The sequence below is a fragment of the Andrena cerasifolii genome, chromosome 2 (assembly GCF_050908995.1).
Source record: "Andrena cerasifolii isolate SP2316 chromosome 2, iyAndCera1_principal, whole genome shotgun sequence".
In the NCBI taxonomy this organism is placed as follows: domain Eukaryota; kingdom Metazoa; phylum Arthropoda; class Insecta; order Hymenoptera; family Andrenidae; genus Andrena; species Andrena cerasifolii.
Genome location: NC_135119.1, coordinates 9310272 through 9337931, shown reverse-complemented (window position 1 = coordinate 9337931; position 27660 = coordinate 9310272). Strand labels below are relative to the sequence as shown.

The 27660-nt window shown below is 35.6% G+C and overlaps 7 protein-coding genes across 25 annotated transcripts; 5 read left to right on the top strand and 2 right to left on the bottom strand.

The window, feature by feature from the left end:
* The first annotated feature begins 197 nt into the window (after window positions 1-197).
* LOC143366223 (uncharacterized) lies at window positions 198-4295 on the top strand. Of its 7 annotated transcripts, none has more exons than XM_076807113.1 (4): window positions 198-1059; window positions 1156-1224; window positions 1612-1872; window positions 2008-4295. In XM_076807113.1, the coding sequence occupies exons 1-4, from the start codon at window positions 1044-1046 to the stop codon at window positions 4080-4082; spliced, it is 2421 nt and encodes an 806-aa protein (XP_076663228.1). In that variant the 5' UTR covers window positions 198-1043; the 3' UTR covers window positions 4083-4295. The 7 variants fall into 7 exon arrangements, with proteins under 7 accessions (XP_076663228.1, XP_076663229.1, XP_076663230.1 ...); XM_076807115.1 differs by having other exon boundaries at window positions 200-1059; window positions 1156-1395; window positions 1464-1872; XM_076807114.1 differs by lacking the exon at window positions 1156-1224 and having other exon boundaries at window positions 199-1059; window positions 1585-1872.
* A 346-nt stretch (window positions 4296-4641) lies between these two features.
* On the top strand, window positions 4642-6923 carry LOC143366228 (uncharacterized). The gene is made up of 6 exons (XM_076807125.1): window positions 4642-4812; window positions 4959-5048; window positions 5154-5272; window positions 5734-5857; window positions 5957-6240; window positions 6681-6923. The coding sequence occupies exons 1-6, from the start codon at window positions 4745-4747 to the stop codon at window positions 6791-6793; spliced, it is 798 nt and encodes a 265-aa protein (XP_076663240.1). The 5' UTR covers window positions 4642-4744; the 3' UTR covers window positions 6794-6923.
* A 135-nt stretch (window positions 6924-7058) lies between these two features.
* Window positions 7059-12157, top strand: LOC143366229 (uncharacterized). 9 transcript variants are annotated; one of them, XR_013084697.1, is made up of 4 exons: window positions 7059-8617; window positions 9274-9391; window positions 9638-10148; window positions 10227-12157. XR_013084697.1 is itself a non-coding variant. In XM_076807128.1 (4 exons), the coding sequence occupies exons 1-3, from the start codon at window positions 8544-8546 to the stop codon at window positions 9839-9841; spliced, it is 396 nt and encodes a 131-aa protein (XP_076663243.1). In that variant the 5' UTR covers window positions 7059-8543; the 3' UTR covers window positions 9842-9868; window positions 10193-12157. The 9 variants fall into 9 exon arrangements, 3 of the variants coding, with proteins under 3 accessions (XP_076663243.1, XP_076663242.1, XP_076663241.1); XR_013084694.1 differs by having other exon boundaries at window positions 9638-10466; window positions 10546-12157; XR_013084696.1 differs by having other exon boundaries at window positions 9638-10684; window positions 10763-12157.
* A 133-nt stretch (window positions 12158-12290) lies between these two features.
* Window positions 12291-15696, bottom strand: LOC143366227 (uncharacterized). 2 transcript variants are annotated; one of them, XM_076807124.1, is made up of 3 exons: window positions 14207-15696; window positions 14068-14149; window positions 12291-13506 (listed from the first exon to the last, which is right to left on the bottom strand). In XM_076807124.1, exons 1-3 carry the CDS (start codon window positions 14293-14295, stop codon window positions 12601-12603), a joined length of 1077 nt encoding a protein of 358 aa, XP_076663239.1. In that variant the 5' UTR covers window positions 14296-15696; the 3' UTR covers window positions 12291-12600. The 2 variants fall into 2 exon arrangements, with proteins under 2 accessions (XP_076663239.1, XP_076663238.1); XM_076807123.1 differs by having other exon boundaries at window positions 12291-14149; window positions 14676-15696.
* Window positions 15697-15835: 139 nt separating this feature from the next.
* Window positions 15836-22404, bottom strand: LOC143366225 (DNA helicase MCM8-like). Its single transcript, XM_076807120.1, has 14 exons — window positions 22077-22404; window positions 21696-21842; window positions 21336-21577; window positions 21127-21262; window positions 20809-21059; window positions 20595-20699; window positions 17971-18111; window positions 17648-17867; window positions 17406-17569; window positions 17073-17285; window positions 16846-16970; window positions 16533-16755; window positions 16310-16447; window positions 15836-16229 (listed from the first exon to the last, which is right to left on the bottom strand). The coding sequence occupies exons 1-14, from the start codon at window positions 22147-22149 to the stop codon at window positions 16032-16034; spliced, it is 2376 nt and encodes a 791-aa protein (XP_076663235.1). The 5' UTR covers window positions 22150-22404; the 3' UTR covers window positions 15836-16031.
* A 1207-nt stretch (window positions 22405-23611) lies between these two features.
* Rps27a (ribosomal protein S27A) lies at window positions 23612-27620 on the top strand. Its single transcript, XM_076807425.1, has 4 exons — window positions 23612-23728; window positions 25901-26026; window positions 26608-26825; window positions 27422-27620. The coding sequence occupies exons 1-4, from the start codon at window positions 23641-23643 to the stop codon at window positions 27569-27571; spliced, it is 582 nt and encodes a 193-aa protein (XP_076663540.1). The 5' UTR covers window positions 23612-23640; the 3' UTR covers window positions 27572-27620.
* On the top strand, window positions 23615-25446 carry Ip259 (NSA2 ribosome biogenesis factor-like IP259). 4 transcript variants are annotated; one of them, XM_076807424.1, is made up of 3 exons: window positions 23615-23728; window positions 24065-24235; window positions 24529-25446. In XM_076807424.1, exon 3 carries the CDS (start codon window positions 24586-24588, stop codon window positions 25363-25365), a length of 780 nt encoding a protein of 259 aa, XP_076663539.1. In that variant the 5' UTR covers window positions 23615-23728; window positions 24065-24235; window positions 24529-24585; the 3' UTR covers window positions 25366-25446. The 4 variants fall into 4 exon arrangements, with proteins under 4 accessions (XP_076663539.1, XP_076663536.1, XP_076663537.1 ...); XM_076807421.1 differs by having other exon boundaries at window positions 24520-25446; XM_076807422.1 differs by having other exon boundaries at window positions 24065-24239; window positions 24520-25446.
* Window positions 27621-27660: the final 40 nt, after the last annotated feature.

Here is a 27660-nt window from a genome sequence, read left to right as displayed (position 1 = left end):
AATCTGATTGCAGAGTGAGCTTAATACGTGCGGAAGAAATTGCGTAAAATTATTAATTCCGAGGGATTCGCTCTCAACCAGTTAGTGCTACGCAACACGCAGCAAGCGCAGCAACACGTCATATGGATGCACGCGTATGTATGCACCTACACTAAAGCACTGAAGAGGTGAGCAGAGGTGAGTATGCGCATCCGCCATTTTGGATCCTCTAGAGAGAGAAGATTATTGAGTACCCGCCTTTCTGAAAACTGTCAAACTTACTTTATAAACGAAACATGCGTTGTTGATATTAATATTTCGTAGCACGACACGTTATTGGAGTATTTTATTACATTTAAGTTTGTATTTTGTTTATAAAGTGAATTTGACAATACTCAAAAAGGCGGGTACTCAATAATATTCTCTTTCCAGAGGATCCACCAGCGGCCATGGCCGTGATGGAAACACCGGTTCCCGTAAGATCACCGAAGTTAATCATCACGGGGCGGCGTACTGGGGAAACATGGGTGAATATCACCTGTCTCTCTAAGGAAAGGATTCTAGGGAATTCTCTGTACCACCAGTGACGCGCAGTAACTAAAGGAGCGTTTTGACATGATACTAAAGTCATGACATTCGCTGCCATGACACTGTATTATAGCGTGAATCAAATGTTACAACATCGTGACATCTAAAAACCGTGACGATGTTGCAACATTTGATTCACGCTGTAATACAGTGTCACGACAGTGAATGTCATGACTTCAGTGTCACGTCAAAACGCACCTTAAAGCGGAACGGTTATCCTCTACACTTCATGCGTAGTATGCGTGAATCGGAACGCACCCAATGCGACGTCACGGATGTACCGACGCCAGCGCCAAGCCAAGCCAAGACCAAATGACGTCACGGGCCACGCACCGACAGAACCCACGCTTTCTTTTTTTGAATCATCCGTAGTATTACGTAGTCCGTACAGGTACTGTGCTTTTGTAGACGCCACGCGAGACGGATTGATTCCTGAACATTTTTATAGTTTCTCATTCTGTGATTGAAGTTACAATATGAATAAGGAATCATGTAAGACAAATACTTAATACTTTTGCATCAACCGAATTGTAGAAATGATATGTTTTTATATTCGAAATGTACTAACAATGGATATTTTATACATAGCCAGTCTTGCCAGCATTGCTAGACATAGCAATGCAGCTTTTATAACCGGAGATGTAGAGACTGATTCAAGTAAGATATATCTTTAATTTATTAGTGTCTCAAATCATCTGATACTATAAAGCAGAAAGTGTTTCGTTCGTATGTTTGTGTGTTTGTCTGCCGCCTAAAAACTTTTGAACGGTAAACTCGGGGGTCACGAAATGTACCTCGGCTCATTATGCCTGGCTGATCCAGATAAATGTGACTATTTTCACCAAAAAAAAATAAAAAAAATTTTTTCTTTTATAAAATCAGAACCTAAATTTCAGGCGAAGCCGAGTAGTAAAGCTAGTAGAATTATAAACTGATCGTAGTTTCTTTGTTCAATGATTATTTTCGTGAAATTGCTTCTTAAAATTGGGTGAACAAAAATTAGTGTCTTATGAGTAGGCAGTGATACCATTTTCATCATGCCAGTTACAAAGAACGTAAAGAGGCAGAGACAAGCATTTTGCCATGCCTGGCTGGAGCACCCAGCCTTTCAATCCTGGCTACAACAAGTCCAGGACGACCCGTACAAGGGAAAATGTACAATTTGTAGCAAATATATCACAGCGTGCAAATCTAATTTACAGCATCATGCAAAGAGCCAAGAGCATATCATGAACATGGAATATGGAAGAGAACCACTCACGAGCACGGATGAAGCAACAAGCACGGATGTAGCGACTGATTCAAGTCAGATATACCTTTAATTTATTAGTATCTCAAATCATAGAATTATAAACGGAACGTAGTTTCTTTCTTCAATGATTATTTACTTGAAATTGCTTTTTAATAGCGTGTGAATAAAAATGAGTGTTTTATGAATAGGCAGTGATAGCATGTTCATTGGCCCCAATGCAAAGAAAGTAAAGAGGCAGACACAGAGGCAAACATTTCGCCAAACTTGGCTGGAGGACCCAGCCTTCAAATCCTGGCTACAACAGGTCCAGGACGATCCGTTCAAGGGAAAGTGTACAATTTGCTGCAAATATATTACAGCAAGCAAATCTAATTTACATCATCATGCAAACAGCGAAAAGCATGTCGAGAACACGAAATATAGAAAAGGATCACTAACAAGTATGGGTGAAGCAATAATGAATTTTTCAGACGAGGTAAAGGTGGCAGAAATAAGAGTATGCATTGATGCAATAGAGCATAATAAATCCTTTCGCTCGTTCTTCGTACATTTTATGAGAATGGCACAGGAGACATTCAAAAACCCAGATGTACTCAAATGCATGAGTCTGAGTCCAACGAAAATGACAGCTATTTGTAAAAATGTAATAAACAAGTCCATTATTACAAAAAGTATAGAAAATGTACAGGGCAAATTTTTCTCGATTTTGATCGACGAAACTACAGATACATCCAATATGAAAAGTCTGTGTATTTTAATGCGTTACGTTCACGAAGGACAGATATGTACAGACTTATTAGATTTAATTAGGATTAAAGAATGTACAGCAGAAAACTTATATCGGTGTTTTCGACATTCTTTAAAGAAGTATAATTTGCCTATAAGCAATATGGTTGGGGTGTGCGTGGATAATACAACTGTCATGGTGGGAGCACATAATTCATTGATATCTCGTTTAGTAGCAGACAATGGCGAAATTTGTATCTTACCGTGCATTTGCCACTCAATACATTTGGCTGCACGCCACGCGTGCGAATACCTGCCGCCGTACGTTGAGAAGTTTCTGCATTCCCTTTATTCGTACTTCTCGCAAAATCCTAAACGACTGAGTATGTTAGAAGGTACGCAACAGTTCATGAAGGTCGCAAAGCGAAAAGTTAGGCAGCCATCGGCAACTAAGTGGCTAGTACTATCTGAATGTATAAAAAGAGTCTTAAATCAGTGGACAGTTTTATTTAGCGCGTTAGCGGAGGCATCAACAGAAAAAGGTGCTGGTGTCGCAAAGAGAATATTTTCAAGTTTGAATTGTCTTTATACCAAGGCGTATTTGCAATTCATGGATTATATATTAGTTATATTTACTGAACTCAGCCAACTATTTCAAAGCTCGAAGGTTTTAGTTCACCGCCTGCTCCCCGAATGTTACAGATTGTTGAAAACATTGGGAGGCAATTTCTTACAGTCTAAATATCTGAAGGAACCAAATATACACAAAATAAATGTGAATAATGAAGATAATTTACTACCACTGACAAAAATTTTTACTGGGGCAAGATGTATGGTTACACTGAGTGAAATTGCAAATGGTAATTTGGAAGAAAACGAAGACATGGTACAGTTTTATTCAAACGTACAGAAATGTTACCAATCGGCCTTCCAAAATATTGTCAATAGAGTGCCATTTGATGACGCATTTTTAAATGCACTAGGTTTTTTAAACCCGCGAACAGCTTTAGACATTGACAAACATCAGCACGGCCAATTAAACTGTATTTTAAACAAATTTAATTCTAAATTCGATCATGACGATGTAGTAAATGAATGGTATTTATTGCCGTTTACTTTCTCGGAGGAGGCAAAAGAAAAGTTACAAGTAATGAGTTTACCTCAGTTCTGGCACGAAATGAGCATCACTGCCAATGCTGAAGACGAACGTATATTGCCAAACATATCCAAACTAGCGCAGTTGTGCTTATCGTTGCCCCATTCAAATGCCGATGTCGAAAGATATTTTTCCACTCTCGCACAAATAAAAAATAGAGATAGGAATAGATTAAACCCAGAAACAGTAGCTGCGCTCACCAGAATAAAACTGGATTTGAAAAATAAAAATGCACACGGTTATGATTATAAAATTACTGATGATATGTTAAATTTATTTAACGACAGTATGTATAAGAACGAGAAAATACCGGAAGAGCTCATCGGAATTTTATTGCCGGATGAGATGAATGAAAGTAGTAGCGATAGCGACAACAATTAGAAAATATTCTATTCATAAATGTATATATTATAGTTGTTAATATGTATATATGTTCCTTTCCTGTTTATATGTACATTACATTATATTTTACCTATAATATTAAGTTTTGTACTTCAAGTTTTATATTTTATGTATATATTTTGTAACATAATTTCTGTATACTTTATATATATTTTGTATATATTAAATACAAAAATATGTTTTATCACCTTACACGTATAGTATATTATAACAGGCTACATTCCTTCAATTTACCATTATTAGTGCATAAATACATAATATTTCCATTATTATTTTCTGTACTCTTTTACATGCCACCAATATTATACATACTTCATTTTATTAGAAACAGGGAGGTAAAGGACCTAGTATTTTTTAATATTACCGCCACATTTCATCGCAGTGACGTATGCACAAGTATGTGACGTCACATTGGCTTCGCGTTGGCGCCACTTGGCTGGCGTGGCGCTGGCGTCAGTTCATGCACACATTACCACCGCTCCTGTAGGTGTTTCCCCCTCCACCATTGGAGATTAATCGATCCTAACCCTGAATAGTACATACGATTGCTTCAAAGTAGCGTAGTATATAGTTCGTGAATTTACGAAAATATGACGTAATTTTGTACTTCTTGTCAGGAAGCATTATTTGGGGGCGTAAAAATGCCATTCTGGAATTTCATTCGTGACATATTTACTGGACGAAATTCAGAAGAACCCAGAAACAGAGGGTAAATATTCGTCAGAATTTTTATTTAGTAAAAATACACGTATCATGTGACAATGTTATTTTGACAGTCTACGCTTGTCTCCTTCTTACTCATTGTGTCATACCCTTGTACATATTATTTGAAATTGACTTCGTAAAATATCGCAGGTTCTCCGATTATCAAGACGATTATGACAGATACAATTTTAGAAATCCAATCTGGCAAAATGACGAAGATGATGATATTGATGACTTTAGGTGATGTATATCTCATGTTATACAATACAAGAAATATAACTCGCAGACCTTTCATATGCATTGTCATTTTCAGTAATTTGGTAATTTGTATATTGTTAAATATAGGCGTTCCAGAGGAAATATGCAATTTCACATTTTCAGTGATCCATTAGAAATAACCAAATACTTTGAATCTCAGATCGATGATATATTAAAAAACTTTGCTTTTGGATTTAACAATGACGGTATATTTTTATCTATAGATGCACAGTGGGTATAAAAAGTATTTGTACATTGTCTAATGTCAACAAAAACCTAAGAGTTAAAACAATCATGCAATCAAACTGCCATCCATCTAAAAAGTATCAAAGGTGTTCACAAGCTAATTAGAATTGTCACAGGAATTTATGTGTGTACGTGATGTCTTCATAACAATTTCAAAAATCAGAATTGATATTGTAATTGTTTTCAATACCTGATCAAAGCTCATAATTTCTTTTGTAAAACTAGAACTGTACAGGTACTCACAAAATTTATTTCAAATGTTTCTTGAAATATGTAAATATTACTTGTTTTATGAGAATTTATTAACGAAAACAGTAAACGAAATTATACATGGTTTTTGCCAAAATTAGTCACTGTATGAATACTTACACTCATTCTATATGTATGGTTAAATCTAAGAGTACATTTATTACATGTTTAGGTCATAATACGTTTGCAAATGTACCTCCATTTCCATCTCTACAGGATGAAAATTTGCGTGACAAAATGTTAAAATCAAATAACGGTGAAACGAAGGCAAAAGTGGATACAGACTTAGATGGAAAGTTAGTATTGAAATAGTATACAATTACTTTATTTGAGGGAAAAGGTTATTGAGCACAATGTCTAAAACTAATGCAAACAATCTTTGGTCTCTTAAACAGGGTTACTGCAGATAATTTTTCTAACGTATGGGATGAATATAGTAAACCGAAATCATCAGAAGTGTTTGTACCACAGCCACGCATGATTGGGAAATCCATAAGAAAGGAATATGTCCGTAGATCTGATGGAACAATAGAACAAAAACAAGTATTTAGAGACAGTGAAGGAAATGAGAAAGTAACTGTATCTCAACAAATTGGTGACAAAATACATACTGTTACCACAAACAGAGATAAGAATGGGCTAGAAACTAAAACAGAGGAATTCGTTAATATTGATGAAAGTAAGTAAATTAAGATTATAACTTCGTATCGTCTAGTTACGGACGCCTACGCACCACCTTCATGCACAACCGTGCATTGCAGTACCTCGCCAACTCAAGCCGTTTCTGACGCACCACCTCACCGGGTAGTGAGTGGGTAGTTCCAGCCGCTTCTGAATCACCACCTCACCGTGCAGTGCCGTGGTGCGACGATTCGAGATTATGTGTCATGCGATTCTGATTGGTTGATTTTGGTAAGACTAAAGATTCGTTGGGAATCGACCAATCAGACTCGCATGGCACATAACCTCGAATTGTCGCACCACGGCACTGCACGGTGAGGTGGTGATTCCGAAGCGGCTCGAACTACCCACTCACTACCCGGTGCGGTGGTGCGTCAGAAATGGCTTGAGTTAGGCGCTTCCGAATCTAGTATATGTTTATTATTACATGGATTTCAGGTGAAATAAAAGGAAATACCTGGTTACCATCAAATAACAACAGTAGTTCTTATAATTCACACTTGAATTATTTTCCATGGGAAAAATTTTTTAAACCAGATCCAAAATTATAGTCGAAGTGGATATCAATGTTTTCTTATAGGTAAAATTTATTAATAGATAATAGATGGTTTCATTTCGAAGAAAGTCAAATTGAATCTGTGTAATACATATACAGTATGTAATAAACTTATTTCGCTATTATATATTACTGTATGTTGTTTTATTCAATAATGTACAATTTGGTCCACTCTCCATCGTGCATTTGAGATAATTGGAGCGATATTTTAGGTATTTCTTAACATGCCAGAGTCACATCAGCGGTGGACGGGGGCATACAATGAAAAAAGTTCATATAAACATGTGCCCTCGTTCTAATGCGCGATCTTTGAAACAAAGATTTCGCTTCTTTTATTTAAAAGAGTCATAACTCGTCCCTGTTAGTCTCCACTTCTGACAACCATAGCTATACATAATACTATACGACTTGTGCACACCATGTGAGGATTTCCCTCAAAATCTGCTATCCCCGCTACTTTATTTGTAGTTTCCGTGACGAGTGCAGTAGAGTCTCAATTATCCGAACCTCGATTATCCAAAGCAGTGCTGCATCATCGCTAATCCCACCACTTCTTGGAACCAGTGTAGCGGTAACGATTGATTCATTGATTTTTCGCTTAATATACATTACCACATTTGAAATTACAGCAGTAGCACTCTTGTATTTAATAAGTAACTTTATAGGTGTAAATCCTTCATGCGTGCTTCATTCTTCGAACTGTTCGATTATCCGAATAATTTGGATTTCCGAACCACCTCGGTCCCAAGCAATTCGGATAATGACGCTCTACTATAAGAGAGACTGAGACCGAATGAGAAGGCACCGTAATTTAGGGTTTGTCGTTGCCATCTGCCTTCTCGGTCGTTCACATAAGAGTTGCCAGGTAATTCCCTACGCGTACGGAACACGTGACGTCACATAGGTATACGACCTAATCCAAGCGCAGTGGGTATTCGTATACCTGTGCACTATCCGCATCCATCGATAACCAGGAGCAGTGCAGTAACTTACTTTAGTGATACAGATTTTCAAGTGGCAGGTGAAGTGTTACGCCTTTTTTATTTGCTATTCACGCAATTTCCTTCGTTGCATGCCGATTTATTTGTTCGTAATACAAGCGCAGCGCGTAGCCACGCTACCGCGAGAGTTCAGCCGTCAGACTCGCGCTCAGATTGGTCCAGTTTTTTTGTTGTTGTTAATATCTCGTTAATGAAGCCTCGCAGAACATTTTCGCAAAGGAAAAAGTTGTTTCAAATCACCCCGCGAGTCACCTCCTTCAGGGAACTCCACCATTTTTGGGACAATCTGTACACTATTAGAAGTCTTAAATCTTTCTCCAAAGGAAGAGTAATAAATTTAGTTTTATTATCTAAATACGACATATTAACAATTATGTCAGATAAGCTATTTGTTTATAATATACAATGTAAAGTGCTTTGTAAAAGAACACTGTTTTTAATAATTGTAATATTTTGATATATAATAATGTTATTAAAAACAATTACAATTGTAATAAACAAACTATATTATTATTACCCCCCCGTAAACATGCAACATTTTACTAAAATAAACATTGCAGGCGTTACGATTGTTTATATTTTAAATAGATTTTATAAAAACTTAAAAAGAAAAATACTATACAAATAAAACAAAATACACCAGTTACTTTCACAATGTTTTTGTAACTTAACATTTTTTACATTATGTCACCTCAAAATTAACAAGTATTTCATTACCATAAATAGAAAAATTAATAGATTAAAATGGCTACAATACAACTCACTAACCCAGCAGATATAATTTGCGAATTAAAAGCAGCTGTAACAGCATTAGAATGGTTAGTTCAAGAAGTTCATCTGATATTAATTGGTTAGGTAGTTGTATGACGTTCAACGTAAAATAGTTATTAAAAATAGCTGTAGAAGTATTATTAGAACATATATTTTCCTAGAATAAATACTAATCTCACGCTATACATAAAGACTTTTATACGTGTTTGCTGCAAACCATTTTTTCAATTTCTCGAAAATCATGTGTATATATATATACATACATACATATACAGGGTGTTTATAAATGTGTGGGACAGTATTTCAGGATCGGTTCTACTCAACAGAATAATAGGAAAAGTTGGTATACGCATATGCCCGATTATGCTTAGTTTTGCAAACATATTTTTAGCATAGGTAATCATCATTATACCCATTATTTAGCGGTTAAAAGTAAATCGGCAACAAATAAAAATTTTCAGAAAAAATGGAAAATTTCATAGAAATTGTATACTTTGGTGCCAATAATTTATTCGACGAATAAAGTTAATTCTTTTATTCGTCGAGCGTTGCAATGAGTTATAATACTACTGTTGCGGATAGATGCCAAATGTAGTTTGTTATTACCACCTCTTCTCAGATCAATCTATTTTATAAGTTTTTTTTATAGTTTCGGTCATTTTATTACGGTATCAGCAAATGTATTAATTGTTTTATACAATAGTTATCATAACATGGATATGATAAAACAGAATCAACGAAATCCAACAACGAGACTTCCACCAATGAGAATATTAGAGCTGGAGTGTTCAACCAATAAGTGTGCAGATCCAAGTCCAATGGTAATTCTAATAAACTTAAAAATCAACTTAATAAATTTAAGTGTCATTTAAAACAAGCTACGTAGGTATTCAATTTATATATTCCATAATTGGCCCACTGTGTACCATTTTCCTCACACTCTTATAACTTTGTCCATTCTTTAAATTTCGACTCAGAACGTTACTTATACGTTATATTTCTATTACCATACACTAAGTATAAGAAGATGCAAAAAACCACCGATTAAACCTTAATTCTTATTTTAGTGTGCACCTGAATTGAAATTTCCTGAAATGAGATCTGGGATTTTGTATACGAGATGCTATTGTGTGCACAGAGATGGCCTTCAAGATGATTGTCCGTTGACCCAATGTCAAGGACAACCTGATTGTCTCTGTAAACCATGGCCCGTTTGTCCACCCGCAAGATATTTACGACTTCGACACCCACAACAATATCCAGCAGAATAAAATTCAAATAATATTGGAGACCACTGTGTTTAGTACAGACATACTCAATAATACTATTACATACCCTGATAGCCAGATCTGGGCAGCAGAATCTGATATCAGAACCGTAGTCGTCTGTGTCCGCAGATGGCTGCATTCTGAGGTGCAGAACCTGATGTGAGTGCCTGATGTCAGATCGGCAGCAGATCGGCAGCAGATTCTGCCGTCTGCTACGGTTCTGACGTCAGACTCTGCGCTCTCATGCCGACCCTGCTACCAATCTGATATCAGACTGGAGACAGATGATTATCAGGGTATATTACATAAGGTACATATTCTCCTTACTTTTTCTATTAAATGTACACTGTATAGATACTTGATGATCTCGTGTGATGTACCACACTAGGGGCTCTAAGAAACCGAAAAGAAGTCCAAGCCCATAAGGCATGAAGCGAAAATAAACATGGGCCTATCTTTGAAAAGAAGATGAAATACCCTTCCTTAGAGTGTCAGTGATATACTCAACAAGAATTGAAATTCTTCTAGAAATAACTGTTTCACACTGTTATGTAAAAGTTCTTTGCGAAACTGTTACAAAGAACGGACACTTCTGAACATATCGGTTCTGATGTTAGTTCTATAATAGGTATGCAGTATTCCTCTGTTAAAAGCCAAATTTCTCTGCCCAATTGAGGGCTCAAGAATCATCCCCCCCTCCTCCCAAGATATTTTATTTACATAGGCCAGACAACCATCACACCAGGGCCCCAACATCCGAGGACAAAGAGTTATCGCCTGTAAAAATAATCTGAATGATGTCATATTTCGAGTAATTTTCATTCGAAAAAAGTCAGGAATTCATTGGTAAGATTCTTATGAAAAGGTAATGAAAAATATAAAAATTGAAATTTCGACTAGTGAATAAATGACTATGGACGCCAGACTTATTCTTTTAGGTCAAGCTCGATCAACTCATTCGTTCCTGGAGGGTCGGAGGAGCATCTTCTGGTGAGCAGGAGCAGAGAGCATTCAAGAACGAGCAAGCTACGCCTTTGAGAACAACTGTTCTGTGCTGGGGACTGTTTACGGATGTACAAACACAGACCCCTTGAAGGTAAGTACGTATTTAGCAATATGCTTTGAAAATCTATCGAGTTGCGACTCTGTAATCATATCACATTTTTGGTTCAACATTATCCGCAGCATCCACTGGTACATTTTTGAACGCCCACTTTGCGAACTCTGTATAAATTTGGAAAGAGCCCGTCGCGGCAATCGTCCCTTTGTGCTGAGTTCACGACACGGCAATCGCTATTGAAGAGCAGAGAGGTGCTGATAATTGAATTTAAAATCCGAAATTTGTTCTGTTTATAAACGGTTAATTTCGAAAGGTCGAGTTGGAGTACGTATGATAACCAGTCCTCGAAAAGACGAAAATCACATCGATACCGTAAACCCAAATCTATATTATTAAAATCCGATAAGCTATTGTTGGTTCCTTTTACAGAAAACATATGTGAAAGTGGCAATAATTAAAGAAAAGAAACTTAGCAGTTGACTTTTTAATCGATCGATCTTTTTTCATCCAAGTCGCATATTCCAATACATTTTTCGTGCATTTTATCTGTTTGCTGTAGTTTTAGTTGTGACTGCTTTATGTCCCGCATACATTTACTTTGTAATATGCAATTAATTTGTTATAAACAAATTATTAACAAATTGCTGAATATTACAAGGGCATATCCGGAGACCCGTATGAATCCGTCAGCGGATCGAAAGTGAAATTTGAGATTAAATTGTTTATAACAACTTTATTGCACATTGATAATTAAACTGCTACCTTGATAATTAAACATAAAGCTGTGATCTCAACAAATTTTATTGCACCATATTTTCCATATCTATTTGAAACTCTCACAATGGGACTTACACCACTTTCAAAATAAACTTTTTCATCACTTCATTAACCAGCATATTTTCGTTTTATAGTTAACTCGATTTTTTTGGAAAATGGACTTACGCCACTTTCAAAATAAACGGCTCATACCTCAATTTGATTAAAATCGGTGAGGAATCCCTAAAGTAAATAATCACCAAATTTAGTATTTCGCAGGGAAAATTGTTTCTAGAGAAGTTTCCAACAAAAATTGTGTTTACCTTAGGCGTCTTATGTAGGATAGTAATGCCTGACGAAGACAGGCTAAAAAACTAGTACATGTATGTTATTAAAAATTTATGTTTTCAGTTAATCTACAGTTAGGCACTTTTTTTATACTACTTATAGTATTAATAAAAAGCACCCAAAAGTAGTAGTCACAATTTGTATTTATCTCCTTATAATAAATTCGCAAAAAAATACTTGATCTTCAAACAGTTTGACTGCCTAGTCCCCTTAATAAGTCTTAATTATTTGCTCGTATTTTCCATTACATATGTTCTACTTATATTGAGAAAATGACACATTCTATCATGTCTTTTACATTTTATTGGTACTCTGATAACATATATTAGTTGCATTAATGTATTCCTATGTGAACAAAAAAAGGGCAAAACGCATGTAAATATTACAAAATGCATTTAAGATTTTTATATAGTAATTTGCCAAGCAAAGATTGTGATGTGTCTATTTTATCCAGAAGAGTAAATTCAAGTCATGAAATACACAGAGTTAATGGGTTGAGATATGTAGTAATGGACAACAAAGATTACACGGAGAAAGGGTACAAGAGAACATAAGATAGGAGGCAAAAACAATATATAGGTATACAAAATTAACTTGGTCATAAACAATTGAATACATAAGGTGGTGGACAACACGGTACACATAGTGATGGACATGGTGGTACACAACATGGTGGGCAAGGTGGTGAGCAACATGGCATACATGGTGGAGGACAAAGTGGTGCACACACTGGCATACAGGGTGGTGGACAACATGGCATACATGGTGGTGGACATGGTGGTGGGCATGGTGGTGGGCAGCATGGCATACATGGTGGTGGGCATGGTGGAGGACATGGTGGTGGGCAGCATGGCATACATGGTGGAGGACATGGTGGTGGGCATGGTGGTGGGCATGGTGGAGGACATGGTGGTGGGCAGCATGGCATACATGGTGGTGGGCAACATGGCATACATGGTGGTGGACAAGGTGGAGGACATGGTGGTGGACAAGGTGGAGGACATGGTGGTGGACAAGGTGGAGGACATGGTGGTGGGCAACATGGCATACATGGTGGAGGACATGGTGGTGGACATGGCGCACAAACATTGTAAGAAATGCAAGGGGGTGGTGGAGTACAGTAGGTAATGCAGGGTGGACAACATGGTGGTTCAACACAACAAGGATTACAATTTGAGTTATTAGATCCGCTTGAACAGCAAACCTGTTTACTTGGACAAGGATTACTACAAACTAATCTACAATATGCAGCTAAAGCAGCTTCTCTTGCTTGATCAGCACAGTAATATTTCCTCAAGGCAACTTCTGTGTCTCCTAAATCAGTTAACTTCAATAATGCATTGCGACCGGGACCACAAACAGGATACAATTTCGTCATGCACTCTGGTCTACCCATACAATCCCACATCATGCATCTGTCTTGTAAACCATTTCTTTTGATACACTCACATCTGTATATAATACTTGCTCGAAAATCAAAACTTTTACATCGTTTTACTGGACCCTGAAATATGAAATATAACTCACTTGGACCCTTAGTCCATTTCAGGCACATATGCCTCAAGGCCCTTTTCCACCCATAATTACCTCCTACCCAGAAACTAAACTTTCTCCAGTAACACCACTTCCACCCTCTCAATAACCAATCCCAATTTCTACTCCCTCACCCTCGCAAGAGCAACCACCAATAGCATTTTACTACTCCACGTTTTTCCTCGCACATGAACGAGAAATCAAAAAGTAGTTTTTAGTAAGCTTTGAATAAAGATGTGTTTTTTACTTTACACACATTTTTGGATTTGTTCCTCCCCGGGTTCACGACAGTTTACTTAATAAGTATTTCCAAAATAAACAGTAAACTATATACATAAACCTGTAACACTTGCAACCGACGTTCTCCTTAAATTTTTCTTGACTTTAAAATTTATATTACTTTACACTACACTATATATTTTCTACAACATCAGTCTGATATACATATATAATGTCTATGAAGAAAAAAAAAAGAGAAATCTGAATTCCTACGTGCATCATCTATGAATCATGAGAAACCAGTTATACTCACACAACATGGAAGATCATCGCAAGGTGAAGTAGGACAAACAACAGGAGGTGGACAAAATGGCTCATCCCATTCACATGGTTTCCTATAACAAATAGTTTACAAGTTTGCCTTCAATGATTTCATTTAAATACGTTCTTACTTTCTTTCCATAGACCCAATTAAACATTTTAGCTGCGCCAATAATTCTCGTCTTTTGTCACAATTTGGATTTTTTCCATCGCATGGCATTTTTACTAATAATTTAGTTTAAATAATCCTACACAAAAATTTTGACTGTGTTGCGAATATTATAGAATTTCTATCTTTTTTTATACTTTCATTTTGTTTCTTTGAATACTTTTTACTCGATTAATTTAGTATTAATCTTGAAACTAGAATGGTATATTTCAAGATAATCAATATAGTCTGAACATATGTACATACATGCGATATGTAACAAGTGAATAGTTATTTTATTTAAAACATCAATTGTTTGGCACCACTTTATATGGAAACAGTTGTCAAAATTTAAAGTTTTCATATACATAATAAAATCAAATAAAATAAAGTAAATACATAAAGAGACAGTAGTCTAACTGGAAGGAGAAATATGTCTTGTGGAAATTCACCTTGTGCGCAACCACCTTGTTCACCCTGTGTAATCCAGTACCGTTCACCATCCTGTCCATCGTGTGTACCTTATTCACCCTGTTCGCCACCTTGCGTTTGTTGCCCACCAAAATGCATAGCTTGCCCACCACCATGTAAAATTACAATATGTACTCCACCAGTGCCGTGCGGACCATGTCCACCGAAATGTATTCCCTGTTGTCCACCCGCATGTTCAATAAGATGTCTAGCCAGAGCCACAACACGCCCCCTTAAGTGGACCATAAACTTCTAACAAAGATTATCTATTTACTAAAATAAATCTGTATCGTATTATCCGCTCGGCACAACTTGGAAACAAATTACTTGCTTGGATGTAATTATGTTTCCCTATTATTACATTTGTTTAATTTGAAATAATATAGGGTAAACCAACCAGTAATTCACCGTATACCAGTGAATGACCATTAGGCAAAGAAATGTCAATTATAAATATAAACATAATTATACGTTTATAAATGGAGTGTAGTTGCACTTTTAATATCCTATATTTTTAGTTACGTGTATTAAGCAAACATTAATAAGTACAATTCTAATTAAGAGTATGAGGTCATTTACTGGGCTTCTACACGTTTCGCATTTTATAATTTTTTTCTTTTAAATTACGATAAGAATAAGTAATTATTTTTATTGAAATTTCAAGTAAAATAAATTTAAATGCAATTTCAACAGTTTCCGTTGTCGTTATGCATAAGTATATTCAAGTATTAATCCCAAAGGTCCATAGATTCAACAATTCGGTCATTCATTGGTTGGTTTACCCTACTTAAGCGGGTTTTAACTTTGAACATTGAGTAACAAAGTATAATTGAGAAAGAAGGTGATATAAAATCTGCATGTATCGTAACAGTGTACCAAACAATAGTTAACAATTAATAAATCATACATCCCATCACAATGAATTATATGTAAAAATTACAAAGTGATTTTGTTAAACAGATTCTGCAAGGTCACCATACCTTCTACACCTGTTCCAAGATCAAAAGTATATATTCCCAAACGACCTTGCTGCAGGCCTGGTTGTTTTCATTTCCCAAGGCCAAATTGTTGCTTGTATGTACATTGGCGCTTACCATGTAGAGCAGATTGCTTTGAAGTGTAAAACCGAATAAGTAATAAGTTCGATAGAGATTCACATTTATTTAATGGTACAAAAGAAATTCAATTAATTATGTTACGCAATAATGCGAAATTCCATATCAATAAAATATTATGTACTATAAGATTTTTTACTCGTTTATTCTTATAGAATAATTTTTTTCCAAATAATATTAATGTATGATAATTGTTTTCTACAATCTGTGCACAAAACGCTGTTAAGGAGAAACAAATGTAAAAGTATTACGTCCTTTCTTCAATAAAATACCTTGTTCGTTTAATTTTGATATTAGTTGAGAAAAATCATTTGTCAAAACATTTCCATCCAAAGCAATTTCACGTAATCTTTCTGTAGTGAATAATTCCGTCTTGTTGGAAAACGTTTCCGTTCTTAATAACTGTATAAATCCTTGAACCTTCGCAACAAAATATATGCATTATTATTTCACAAATCTCTAATAGGTATTATAAAAACGTATAGAACTACTTAGCGTACATGTTTCTTATAGCTTCTCCTCTTGCTTAATGCCTGCCAACCAATCATATCATTATCAAATGTATATCTTAAGATTTCTATTACATCTGCAGCATGCGCTTCAGTTGCTTCCGCACGTAATTCTAGTTTTGCTCTGGCCTGTGTTAATATTAATATTAATATTACTCGTTCAAGAAACAAAATTTAAATCTATTATCTGTGCGAGAATTAAAGAAGACTGAACCTCGGTTAATCTTATCATAGCTTCCAATTTCCTATTATAAACAGATAATCCACCACATTTATCTCTTCTACTTCGAAGTTCTAAATAATAATTTTGTAGCATTGCGCCTGCCTCCTTAGTCAATTTCGGCTTAACATATTGTCGTGCATATGAAATGTATTTGCGAAGAGCTAACGGTGGGAGGATATTAATATTTTCAGTTACAGAAGACATAAGTCTCTTCCTAGAAAATTATTTATATTTTAGCACAAACTAAATAAATACCATATTAACGATAATTATTATTTTAATAAAACTAATGTTTTTAAATCACCTCAATGTGGATGTAACATTACTTGATATATTCCTATGCTGAGATGTATTTGGTTGTGTTTTATTCATTGTATTTAAACCCTTATGAAATGACATAACGTGCTTACTTAATAAATCATCTATGTGCTATTACAAAAGAAAATGTGTAATATTATTGCACTGTTAATAAATTCTGTCAAGAATGCGTATTCACACGATCGCTAAAATAATATAATGATAAACATGCACCTCATTTGGTTCGTCTAACAATAAAAATACTAAATCAAACCGTGACAAGAGAGGTAGGCTCATCTTCAAATTTTGCAAAACTGTTTTACTTTTATTAAATCGACCATTAATTGGATTTGCAGCGGCAAGAATCGTAGTCCTAGTAGGAAAGGAGCAAACTATCCCTGATTTAGCAATGCTTACAGTTTGCTGTTCCATAGATTCTAATAAAGCCTGTAATTAAATATTTACTTTTATAATACAGACAAATAGAAGATGAAGAATTTCAGGAACTACGCAATTTATTCTTCTAGATATTAACTTTCAAACATTTGATATTAAAATTTATATTACCGCATATTGCTTAGACATTTTATCAAATTCATCGATACAACAACAGCCCCTATCAGCCAAAACTAATGCACCTGGTTCCAAACCATAGTTGTTACTTTTTTTGTCTTTTGTAAGTGTTATTGTCAATCCAGAGGATGTACTTGTATTTCCGCAGACATAGACGCCTTTAAGAATTATTGTTATAGAATATTTCAAATTAAATGTAGAAGGATGACAATGAAACTTTAGTGTTAATGTTATACCTTTTGCAGCTATTTTTCCACAGGCCTTCAACATTTGTGATTTTCCAAGACCGGGGTCACCAACCATTAATGTATGTATGTTATCTCTTAACTTTGAATGTCCAGCATTCCCACCAAATAAACTTAATAGCAGTCCAGCTTTGATCATTTCATGACCATATATACTTGGACAAAGTGAATGAACCAAAAGTGAAAAAATATTCGGTGTATTATAAATTTCCTATTGCATAGCCAAAGAAAAGCATATATACATATATTCATTTAATAATGGTAATAAACTTTTTCACAATTATCATAAAGAGATATGTCAATATTTTTAATACCTTTATTGCTAAATAATCTCTTACTGTCATATCATTATCTACATTTTTACTTCGAAACCTCTGTTTGTTATTAATTATAGTAATAGCTTCCATGTACAAGGAAAATGCGATTTTCTTGCGTGATTTAGTATTCCTGGTCCCCTGCATTACATACCATGTATGAAACTTTTCAACAATTAAACCTTAAATTGCAACCTTTTATTTTCTTTAAATGTACACTTATTAATGAAATCAGTTTAATAGTCACAAATTAAATAGAAAATAATATATGTATATAAATTCAAGTTATCAAAATAATAATAAACGTACTACATGTATAAATGCCATAATATAGATAGTAATACAAATTGTACTTGTGAAATGTTTATTAAGGGCATATAATGCATCTGACCGAGCAAAATAGTGAGATGCAGGAAAGTTGTCTATTATGCTGAATATAAATATGGAAAACTTTAATTCATCGTAGAGAAAGTAATTATGCAGAAAGGGTGATCCAGCACTAGAGGTGTACGAGAACTCGAAAACATTGGGAACCTGAGGTCAGGACGGATCTGGTCGGGTTACCGAAAATTTCGGGATTCCCGAGAATGTCCGGGATTCCCAAGAAGGTCCAGGATTCTCGAGAGAGCGGGGACTCCCGGAAGTGTCGGAATGCTTTTTTTAACTCAATTTGTAATGACAGTTTAATTACAAATTTAAATCCGACATTTAGAAATATTCACTTTTTTAGTATAAACTTAATAACGATCAGTTTTTAAAAATAAATATTCGGTATTGAAAAAAATGTTTCCAGTAAAACTTACTTTGTTTCGAGGGGAGCATCTTGTGATGATCACAAATCTTATCTAGGTGGACGTGCTTTGAAAATTTCAAGGCGACCTTTGTTTTTTTTTAAATCAGGGTTGTCGAACTTCCCTACTCTGCGAGCCACACGACTTGCGCGCCCGGTCAGCCAGTTCCTCCACTTATTTTTCCCATGGAGTTGCTCGAGACCAACGCTCATTATCAATGAACCGATCCTCCCCCATGGGCAAACAAGACTACATGTATAGTCGGTGAAACCAAAATATGAACACGAAATGTGGATGTATGGTTCCGAGTTTGAGTTTCTTAAGGCTGCCGTTTTCAGAAAACCCGATAATAACAAAATCGGGGGATACAGTTTCGTATTGCAGCTCCGAATCTATAGTCTACATCCAAAACCCAATTACAGCACTCGATAGCCAAAGGATCAAAGAATTTGTTGCGTTAGGTGAGGACCGTGACACATCAACCGATGTGGGTCGGGGTGTTGACAGGAGTTCCCACACACCCAACCGGTGCTCTCGAAGGCATCCTCTTCCTAGCAAAAAAATTATGTTTTAGAACCAGTATCATGCTAATATTCGGTGGCGTCAGCACCGTCGAACAGAATCGGAGTGTTGACGGGCATCCGCAAGTTTCTGGTTCAAATCACCAAACTCATATCGGTTCGCTACCATGCTTTACGCGCCTGCGGGCGGGCGCGCGCAACCCGCGCTAATCTATCCCCAACAAATACTAATACCCGGGACAAGTTGGAAAGTGAAATGCGTTGCGTCGGAATAAATCAACAGAAGTTTTTCGCAAATATCTCGAAAACGAAGGTCGTGCGGCGGTAACATGTATAAGAAAAAGTTGTTCAGAATGTTGAGTTTTACAACATATCCAAAAATCATTGAAATCGGTGAGGAACACCTATTCTGCATAATTACCTTAAGTTTTACTTGAAACATTTTTTTCAGTAACGAATACTTTAGGAGATAATAGTGTGGTTCACTTCAAATGGGATACCCTGTACAGTACTTCCTCGCTGAGGGCTCGGTTTGGCGTACAGTACGTAGACGATGCGGACTTTTCGCTATCCCCACCGCTTCTGTCTCACTCTTGTCCGGCGAACGCGAGATGGAAGGAGAGCGAGTGAGAGGCACTGAAAGCGAGCGAGGACGGTACCAGACAGACGACGCGTTAATATTTTGTCTGACTTTACTCTGAAAAATTAGGCAACTGTTAGGGCGTAAGGTTGACAAGAGGCGCAAAATGGTATTTTCATTGGTGGCATTGTTGAAAATAAATTTTTAAATGAAATACTACAACTGTTTTAAACACGAGTACAAATTAAAAGTAAGGTCATTAAGAAGCTCAATTAAATGTATTATAATGAAGGGTGCAATTTGACTAGTTCGCCTAGGGCGCAAAAAAGACTTGAACCGGGCCTGTGTCAAGCTTTCGCGGAAGCCGTTTCGTGTTTACGATGAGTGCTCACGACCATCGCGCACTCCCGTTACGCACGCAAAAGACGGAGTGTCAGGCGTCCGAAAGGCGGAGCGAGATAAAACATCAACGCGTCGTCTGTCTCGTACCGTCCTCGCTCGCTTTCAGTGCCTCTCGCTCGCTCTCCTTCCATCTCGCTCCCGGGGATAGCGAAAAGTCCATATCGTGTACACCAAACCGAGCCCGTAACGGGACAATACTGTATTTTCACAAAAAAAAACAATTTTTTTTATAAAATCAATCCAAATTTCAGGCGAAGCCGAGTAGTAAAGTTAGCCTGTGAATAATATCAAATGAAGTAGTGAATTTGTAATTTTCGCCGTATGACTTACTTTTATAATTCCTGTCACAGTAATATCATCTCCAGGCATACAAGAATTAACTAAATAATCCAATAATTCAACCTCAAGTATTCTAGGCATACAACCTTTGCTGTTCTACAATATAAAAAATAGATGATATTAATGCTAAAATATACATAAGTAAACATCAATTAATCCATGGAACTTCTATCAGTTGTATTTTACTTATGATGAAAATAAAAACCTGCTCGTTGTCCAAAAGTTCTTGTATCTTAATAGTTTGGCAGAAAACAGATTTTACTTGTGGTGCATCTAGCATTGCACGAAACTTAGACACACCACATATACTACATTTCTTTGGGACGGTATAAATTCCTCCTGGTTGTTTTATTATCATTTGTAAAGAACATTTACGGCAACTGAATACAATCCATTCTGCGAGATGGTTCACACGACCTACTCTTATTACACACCCTCTAATAGACACCAATTTCCCTGATAGAATAATAAGAGATGTTTGAGTACAACAGTTTTTCACTCATTCAAAAGGGTACATACTTACCACAAAAACTTGCTTTTAGATCTGGCAGGCATATAATTGATTCGTAATTTAATATCTTTAATCTAACAGTAGACAATGTACTTATAATAACCATAGTATTCGACAAGTCCTCTTTTGGCACAGCACCTAATATTTTCTAGAGCAATTAAATGTTTACTATAAACATCCATATAGCATATCATATTAAAGCTGCTGTTAATGAAATATACCTGATGTATGGAAAGCTTGAAACAATTTAACGTGTGTGAGGGATTGTCAAAGATACTCTTTTTGAAATTAAACCATTCATCCAAAAAAATGTTATCACTGTATATTTCATTCATGTCGATTGTAAAAACTATTCCACTTTCTAAATTTTCTACTGTAAGCGAAGATGACAACCGCTGGTGCCTATTAATAAAGTTTGTCACTGCTCGAACTTTTTTAACAGTATCAGAATCCTTTTCATACTCTAAAGAATGAAATAAATAAAATGTTTACAATTGCGATAATTATTTGCTTAGTAACTCTTTTATATCGCCGCTAAATTATAATTTTTTTTAAATTGATTGGAAATACAATATTTCTACCTTCACCGTCAAAAAATAGTTTCCACCCGTAATAATGGTTACTCAAATCCACATGAGTGTCATACGCTTCCAATAAATTACTTGCTTCGATGGGACCTAACTTCTGATATATGTTTTCAACATTTTGACCACCTTTATTTTTGCGCTCTGTAAAATATTAATTGCTTGTATGAAAAGTAGAATTTATGTAAGAAACATTTTCGTAAATTGTGTATACCAAATTCGAATATTAATCGATAAAAATGTAATTAGTTGAAGTATCAATTTGAATCATGTATAAAGTATCGTTATATCAAGCATATCACGAAATGGAAGAGGTGAATTTTTATACTTGGATAAAGCGAACTGAAAAAGGATATATTAAAAAATAAATCTTTTTACTATGAAATTTCATTGATTTCTTTGTAGTCGAATAGCGCTTCTTCTTAGCATCTTCCGATCTTTTGTCACTCATAATTATGAATGTTTATTATTGAAAGTATATGTATATACGTAGTTCTTGATTTTCCTTTAAATTTTATCAATGATTATGACAGCCTAAGTAAATCTTTTAACGCGATTGATTAGTAGAATAAATGTCTTATGATCCATTATTCGTTATTATGCCTGGTTTTTATTTGCGTATATTTTCTAGTAAAAGGTCAGATCACACCATCGACGATCTTGTATGTATGTAAGCACTCGTAAGTATATATATATATACATATATATGTGACATGCCTGCCGCGCAAAATACTTGTAGATCTTATCAACCCCACTCCTACCTCCCCCGAGTGAAATGACTGAGTGACTGAGGCTGACAAGACATGAGTCACAAGAGTGACAAGACAAGAATCACAAGAGTGACAAGATAAGAGTCACAAGAGTGACAACAGAGAACGCCACGTGATCGTGGTGCTGTGGTCCGCGCCACAGAACCACGTGTCATAGATGAGAATGCCGTTTTCCGTAGATAGTGATCCTAGAGGATCACTATCCGTAGCGTGCCTCGGGTGTCTCGGCAAATAGGAGTGGAGGGCTATGAAGGGCGATTTCCACTAGAAACACTACAAGAGTCTGGCCACGAGAAGGCCACTTTTGATTAGTCCGCCATTTTTGGTCTATTCCCGCTGATTTTTAAATCTGTCAATTTTACCAAGAAATGTTTTAATAAGAAACGTTTTTTGTCATACTATTCTATTTCTTGATATACCTATGTATATACCTATTTACGTGAAGTAAACACAAGTAAAATACCGCCATAAACGTAAGAGTTGATAAGAGTGGTTAAGAGTGAAATGGTGTATATCTCTTTCTCTCTCGTAGGATTTAGCCGTGGCCAGACTCTATATAGTGTCTCTAAATTCCACTTACGTGAAAATCGCCCGAAGTTATACACGGCAACAGTATAAAGTAAATTATTGAACGTATTACGTTAAAAGGACCTTCAATATTTGATAACAATTTGAATTTTCCGCTATTTTACAACCAATCATACCCTAATGAGTGTGTTCAGTCGACACAACCGGTGAGCAACCGGTGAGTATCTCACTAGATTCTACTCGCGTCGATCAATGAACGTGCAACTTCAGAGTAAAATCTAGTGAGATCACTCACCGGTTTTGTCGGCTGAACGCAGCCATTATGTACTTGTGTTTCCCTATTTACCTATCATTATTTTATAACGATTTAATTACACACTTTTTTATAACACTTTTTTCATATTACACGGTATAATACTTTGTATTTGTAACAATACTTCAGACTCTAAAAAATTCTTTAAGATATATATATTCGTTTATATAACGTTAAGTATGCATTCGATAATACAAAAAGTGGAACTTTAATAAACTAAAATTTAAGTATTTTATAACATATAAATGACTATAAACTATTGCTTCTATTTTCGATTCATGGTATTTGTTTGACTATCTAGGGTAAATAGTTTATTTTCCTTTGCCAGTAGATGACGCTGACTATGTCACAAGCTTCCATTATTTTTATGCGTAACCGAACTTGTAATTTCTTTTCGTATGCGAGGGGCGCACTTGAAGGTAGGTTAATTTAGAGATTTTTCGAAATTGTTATAAAACAACGATTATTTCGGTATATTTCTTATTCGCTTACATTTTACAATTCGTACAGACGCGTTTATGATATTCATAATATGAACAATCATTCTATTTCAATGTGTCTTCTAAAGTAAAGTGAGGATGAACACATGGCACGTTGCAAGCAATCTGATTTCATATTATTACTTAAGAAATCTGTTTGTACATTCTTGACAAATTATTTACTCATAAATTTCGTGAATATTAATTTTCCATCATATTTTGCACGAATGTAAAATTTTATTAGCAATCGTCAGACTTGCATCAACATTTGCCTAGATTTCGATCCTGGGAAGTAAGGATAAATAAGTTTTCATTTGCGCCTAGTTTGCGAAGTATGTGAATGCCGAAGTTGATAACTACATTATTATTGGATACAAAGCAACTAGTATCGCAAAGAAGTGTATCGTTTAAATTAAAAAAAAATACAAGCAAGAAGATACAGCGTAGGTAAGTATATTTTATATTTCTAAATTTATTACACATATTGTTTAGGTTACAATTCGATTTCTTATTCTTCGTTCCTTTCTGATTCTTATATATATGTATATCATCATTAACAGTTTTAGAACGAAAACTTATCTTTTCTGAAAATTGAAGTTAGTATAATAGTATATATTTGCAACTAATTAGGTTTAAGATTATTATGTAGAATTATATGTGCACGGTAAGTTTGCAACAAATTAAACATATACTGATAATCTTTTAAAATGGAAATTTTTTCTCATTTTCAGAAATTGTAGAGTTAACAAATAATTTAATTTAGAAGCAAAAGTTATTCGCAAAGGAGAACTTCCACCATGCCACAAAACGAGTATATCGAAAGGCACCGTAAACTGTACGGGCGACGGTTAGACTACGAGGAAAGAAAAAGAAAAAGAGAGGCCCGTGAGCCGCATAAAAGAGCGGAACGCGCTCGTACGTTACGCGGTATAAAGGCGAAGATATTTAATAAGGAGCGACGCAATGAGAAGATCCAAATGAAAAAGAAGATTAAGTCTCACATGGAAAAGAAGGTGAAAGAGACGTCGGACAATGTATCGAATGGAGCGTTGCCTGTATATCTATTAGACCGCGATGTTAAGAAAGACGCGAAGGTATTGTCGAACATGATAAAACAGAAACGTAAAGAGAAAGCTGGTAAATGGGACGTGCCGATACCTAAAGTAAAAACGCAATCGGAATCCGAAGTTTTCAAAATAATGAGAACCGGAAAAACTAGACGTAAGTCTTGGAAGAGAATGGTCACCAAAGTAACATTCGTCGGTGAGAACTTTACAAGGAAGCCACCGAAATTTGAAAGATTTGTCAGACCAATGGCATTGCGTTTTAAAAAGGCGCATGTGACTCATCCCGAATTAAAAGCCACGTTCTGCGTACCTATTATTGGGGTGAAAAAGAATCCGAGCTCATCGATGTATACAAGCTTAGGTGTCATTACAAAGGGAACAATCATCGAAGTAAACATTTCAGAATTGGGTCTAGTAACGCAATCTGGAAAAGTAGTTTGGGGAAAATATGCTCAGGTTACGAATAATCCTGAAAACGATGGATGTATCAATGCTGTGTTACTTGTATAAATTATCAATGTTGTACCATTGTATTATTACCTGAGCCATTGTCACGAAGAATTTACAATAAAGACAGTATATGAACACAAATATCTCGTTTAATTATTTCTACACGATATTTTTTAAGTATAATATTTAAAAAACCATGAATTCATGTAAATTATGGCGAATTCCACTTACGCCTAAATCGCCCGTGAATTTCATTAGGGTAGGTTTCCTTATACGCGACTGGACGCATCGTCAAGAATTTCAAAGTCGATTTTCTCGAAAATGAAGCGCAATATCGAAAAATTGTATTCCTCTGTCTCGACTTATTTACTTGTTATAAGCCGAAAAGAAAGAGTAACTTTTTCTCATATCGCGCTTCATTTTCGAGAAAATCGACTTTGAAATTCTTGACGATGTGTCCAGTCGCGTATAAAGAAACCTACCCTAATGAAATTCACGGGCGATTTGGGCGTAAGTGGAATTCGCCCCTAATAGATCTTTTTATCTTAGAAATTGAGATAGTGCAAAACTAGATAATTCTCTTTTTTCTTTGCAGTGATACATGCTACTGATTTCACCATGCAGATTTTTGTGAAGACCCTTACGGGGAAGACCATCACTCTAGAAGTTGAGGCATCGGATACTATCGAAAATGTCAAAGCTAAAATTCAAGATAAAGAAGGTAGCAATGTGAAATCTATTTAACCGTCGTACAACGAATGCAGGGTCATTTTGATCCAACTCGGACAAAGTTGATTACGATGTTATATTTGTGACGGCAATGGCAAAATATAGTATAAGAGGTCGTCCTTAAATTACGTAAAGCTTTGTGTGGGGGGGGAATTTTTTACATTTTCTTACAAGGGGGGGAGTCAGGTAGTGTTTTACGTCATATATTTTAATCTAATTTTCAATAAATACAAATTCTATCATTAATGTTTCAGAAAAGTAGTTTTAGTTTAAATTTACCCAAACCGAGTTAAATGAATTATATAAACCTTTAACTCGGCGGGACTCGCACCCCAATATGCAACACACGTTGCCGCTACCGGGTCAAAAATACTCAAAATTGAAAACTACAGTTCCAGAATATTTCATTTAACTTTCTTATTTTTATATTAAAGTACAGTGTTTTAAGAAAGACTTACCATAGAAATGTTGCTATGGGTCAAACTGACCCTGCATTCGTCTTACGCGACCACATTCAACATTCGTCTTCCGAGGGTCAACAGTGAACAGATTTTAAGGAAACGTGTATTTCAGGCATTCCACCAAATCAGCAAAGATTAATCTTTGCTGGCAAGCAATTGGAAGATGGCAGAACACTGTCAGACTATAATATTCAAAAAGAATCTACGTTGCATTTGGTCCTACGTTTAAGAGGTGGAGCTAAGAAACGCAAGAAGAAGAATTACTCCACTCCTAAAAAAATTAAACACAAAAAGAAGAAGGTTAAACTTGCAGTACTCAAATTTTACAAGGTACCTTGAACAGGTTTATAATTTTAATTTTATATAATTAGTATTTAAACGTAAGCAGTAATGGTAATCAGAATCTATGTAGTAAGGAAGTGATTCTTTGAACATAATTGAGGCTATCCGCGCAAGTAGCCTATCCCCCAATTTTGGGTGAATTAACATTTCAGCCTAAACCACCTTTTATACAGTAAAAATTTTAATTCTATAGTGGCCTGAGCAACATTCCAAAAACATCCACACAATGTGGCAGCTCAGAAATGTGTTTTTGCACTGAGCATTATGTTGATTTACGTCGCGCAATACCAATTCTCTAATATTCGGACATTTACAGTTGTATATAGGGCTGCCATCCGTCCGGGTTTCCCGGATTTGTCCTCTTTTTTTTAGGACGTCCGGGGGGGTTTTCTGTAGTGACCCGGTTTTTTCGATGCTGCTCGCTCAAAAAGTGATAAATATTTTATCTTTATTTCTTGATTGCGGTTAAAAAAGTTTTGGGTTTACGCCACCATTGCGCTTACACTCAATTGTAGAATTACTTTTGTCCTTTTTTTTTTTTTGGTAATGAATGTGCATTCTTTAAAAAATGTTCTATTAAATAGGTGGATGAAAATGGAAAAATACATCGGCTGAGACGGGAGTGTCCAATGGAACAATGCGGAGCAGGAGTTTTTATGGCTGCAATGGAAGATCGCCATTACTGTGGCAAATGCGGTTATACGCTTGTATTTAACAAGCCTGAAGACAAATGAGTTGAAAACATGTGACTTTACTTAATTAAAGAAATTCCATGAATACAAACGTGTTATTTCTTATTTTACATATCTACATATTGTTTTGG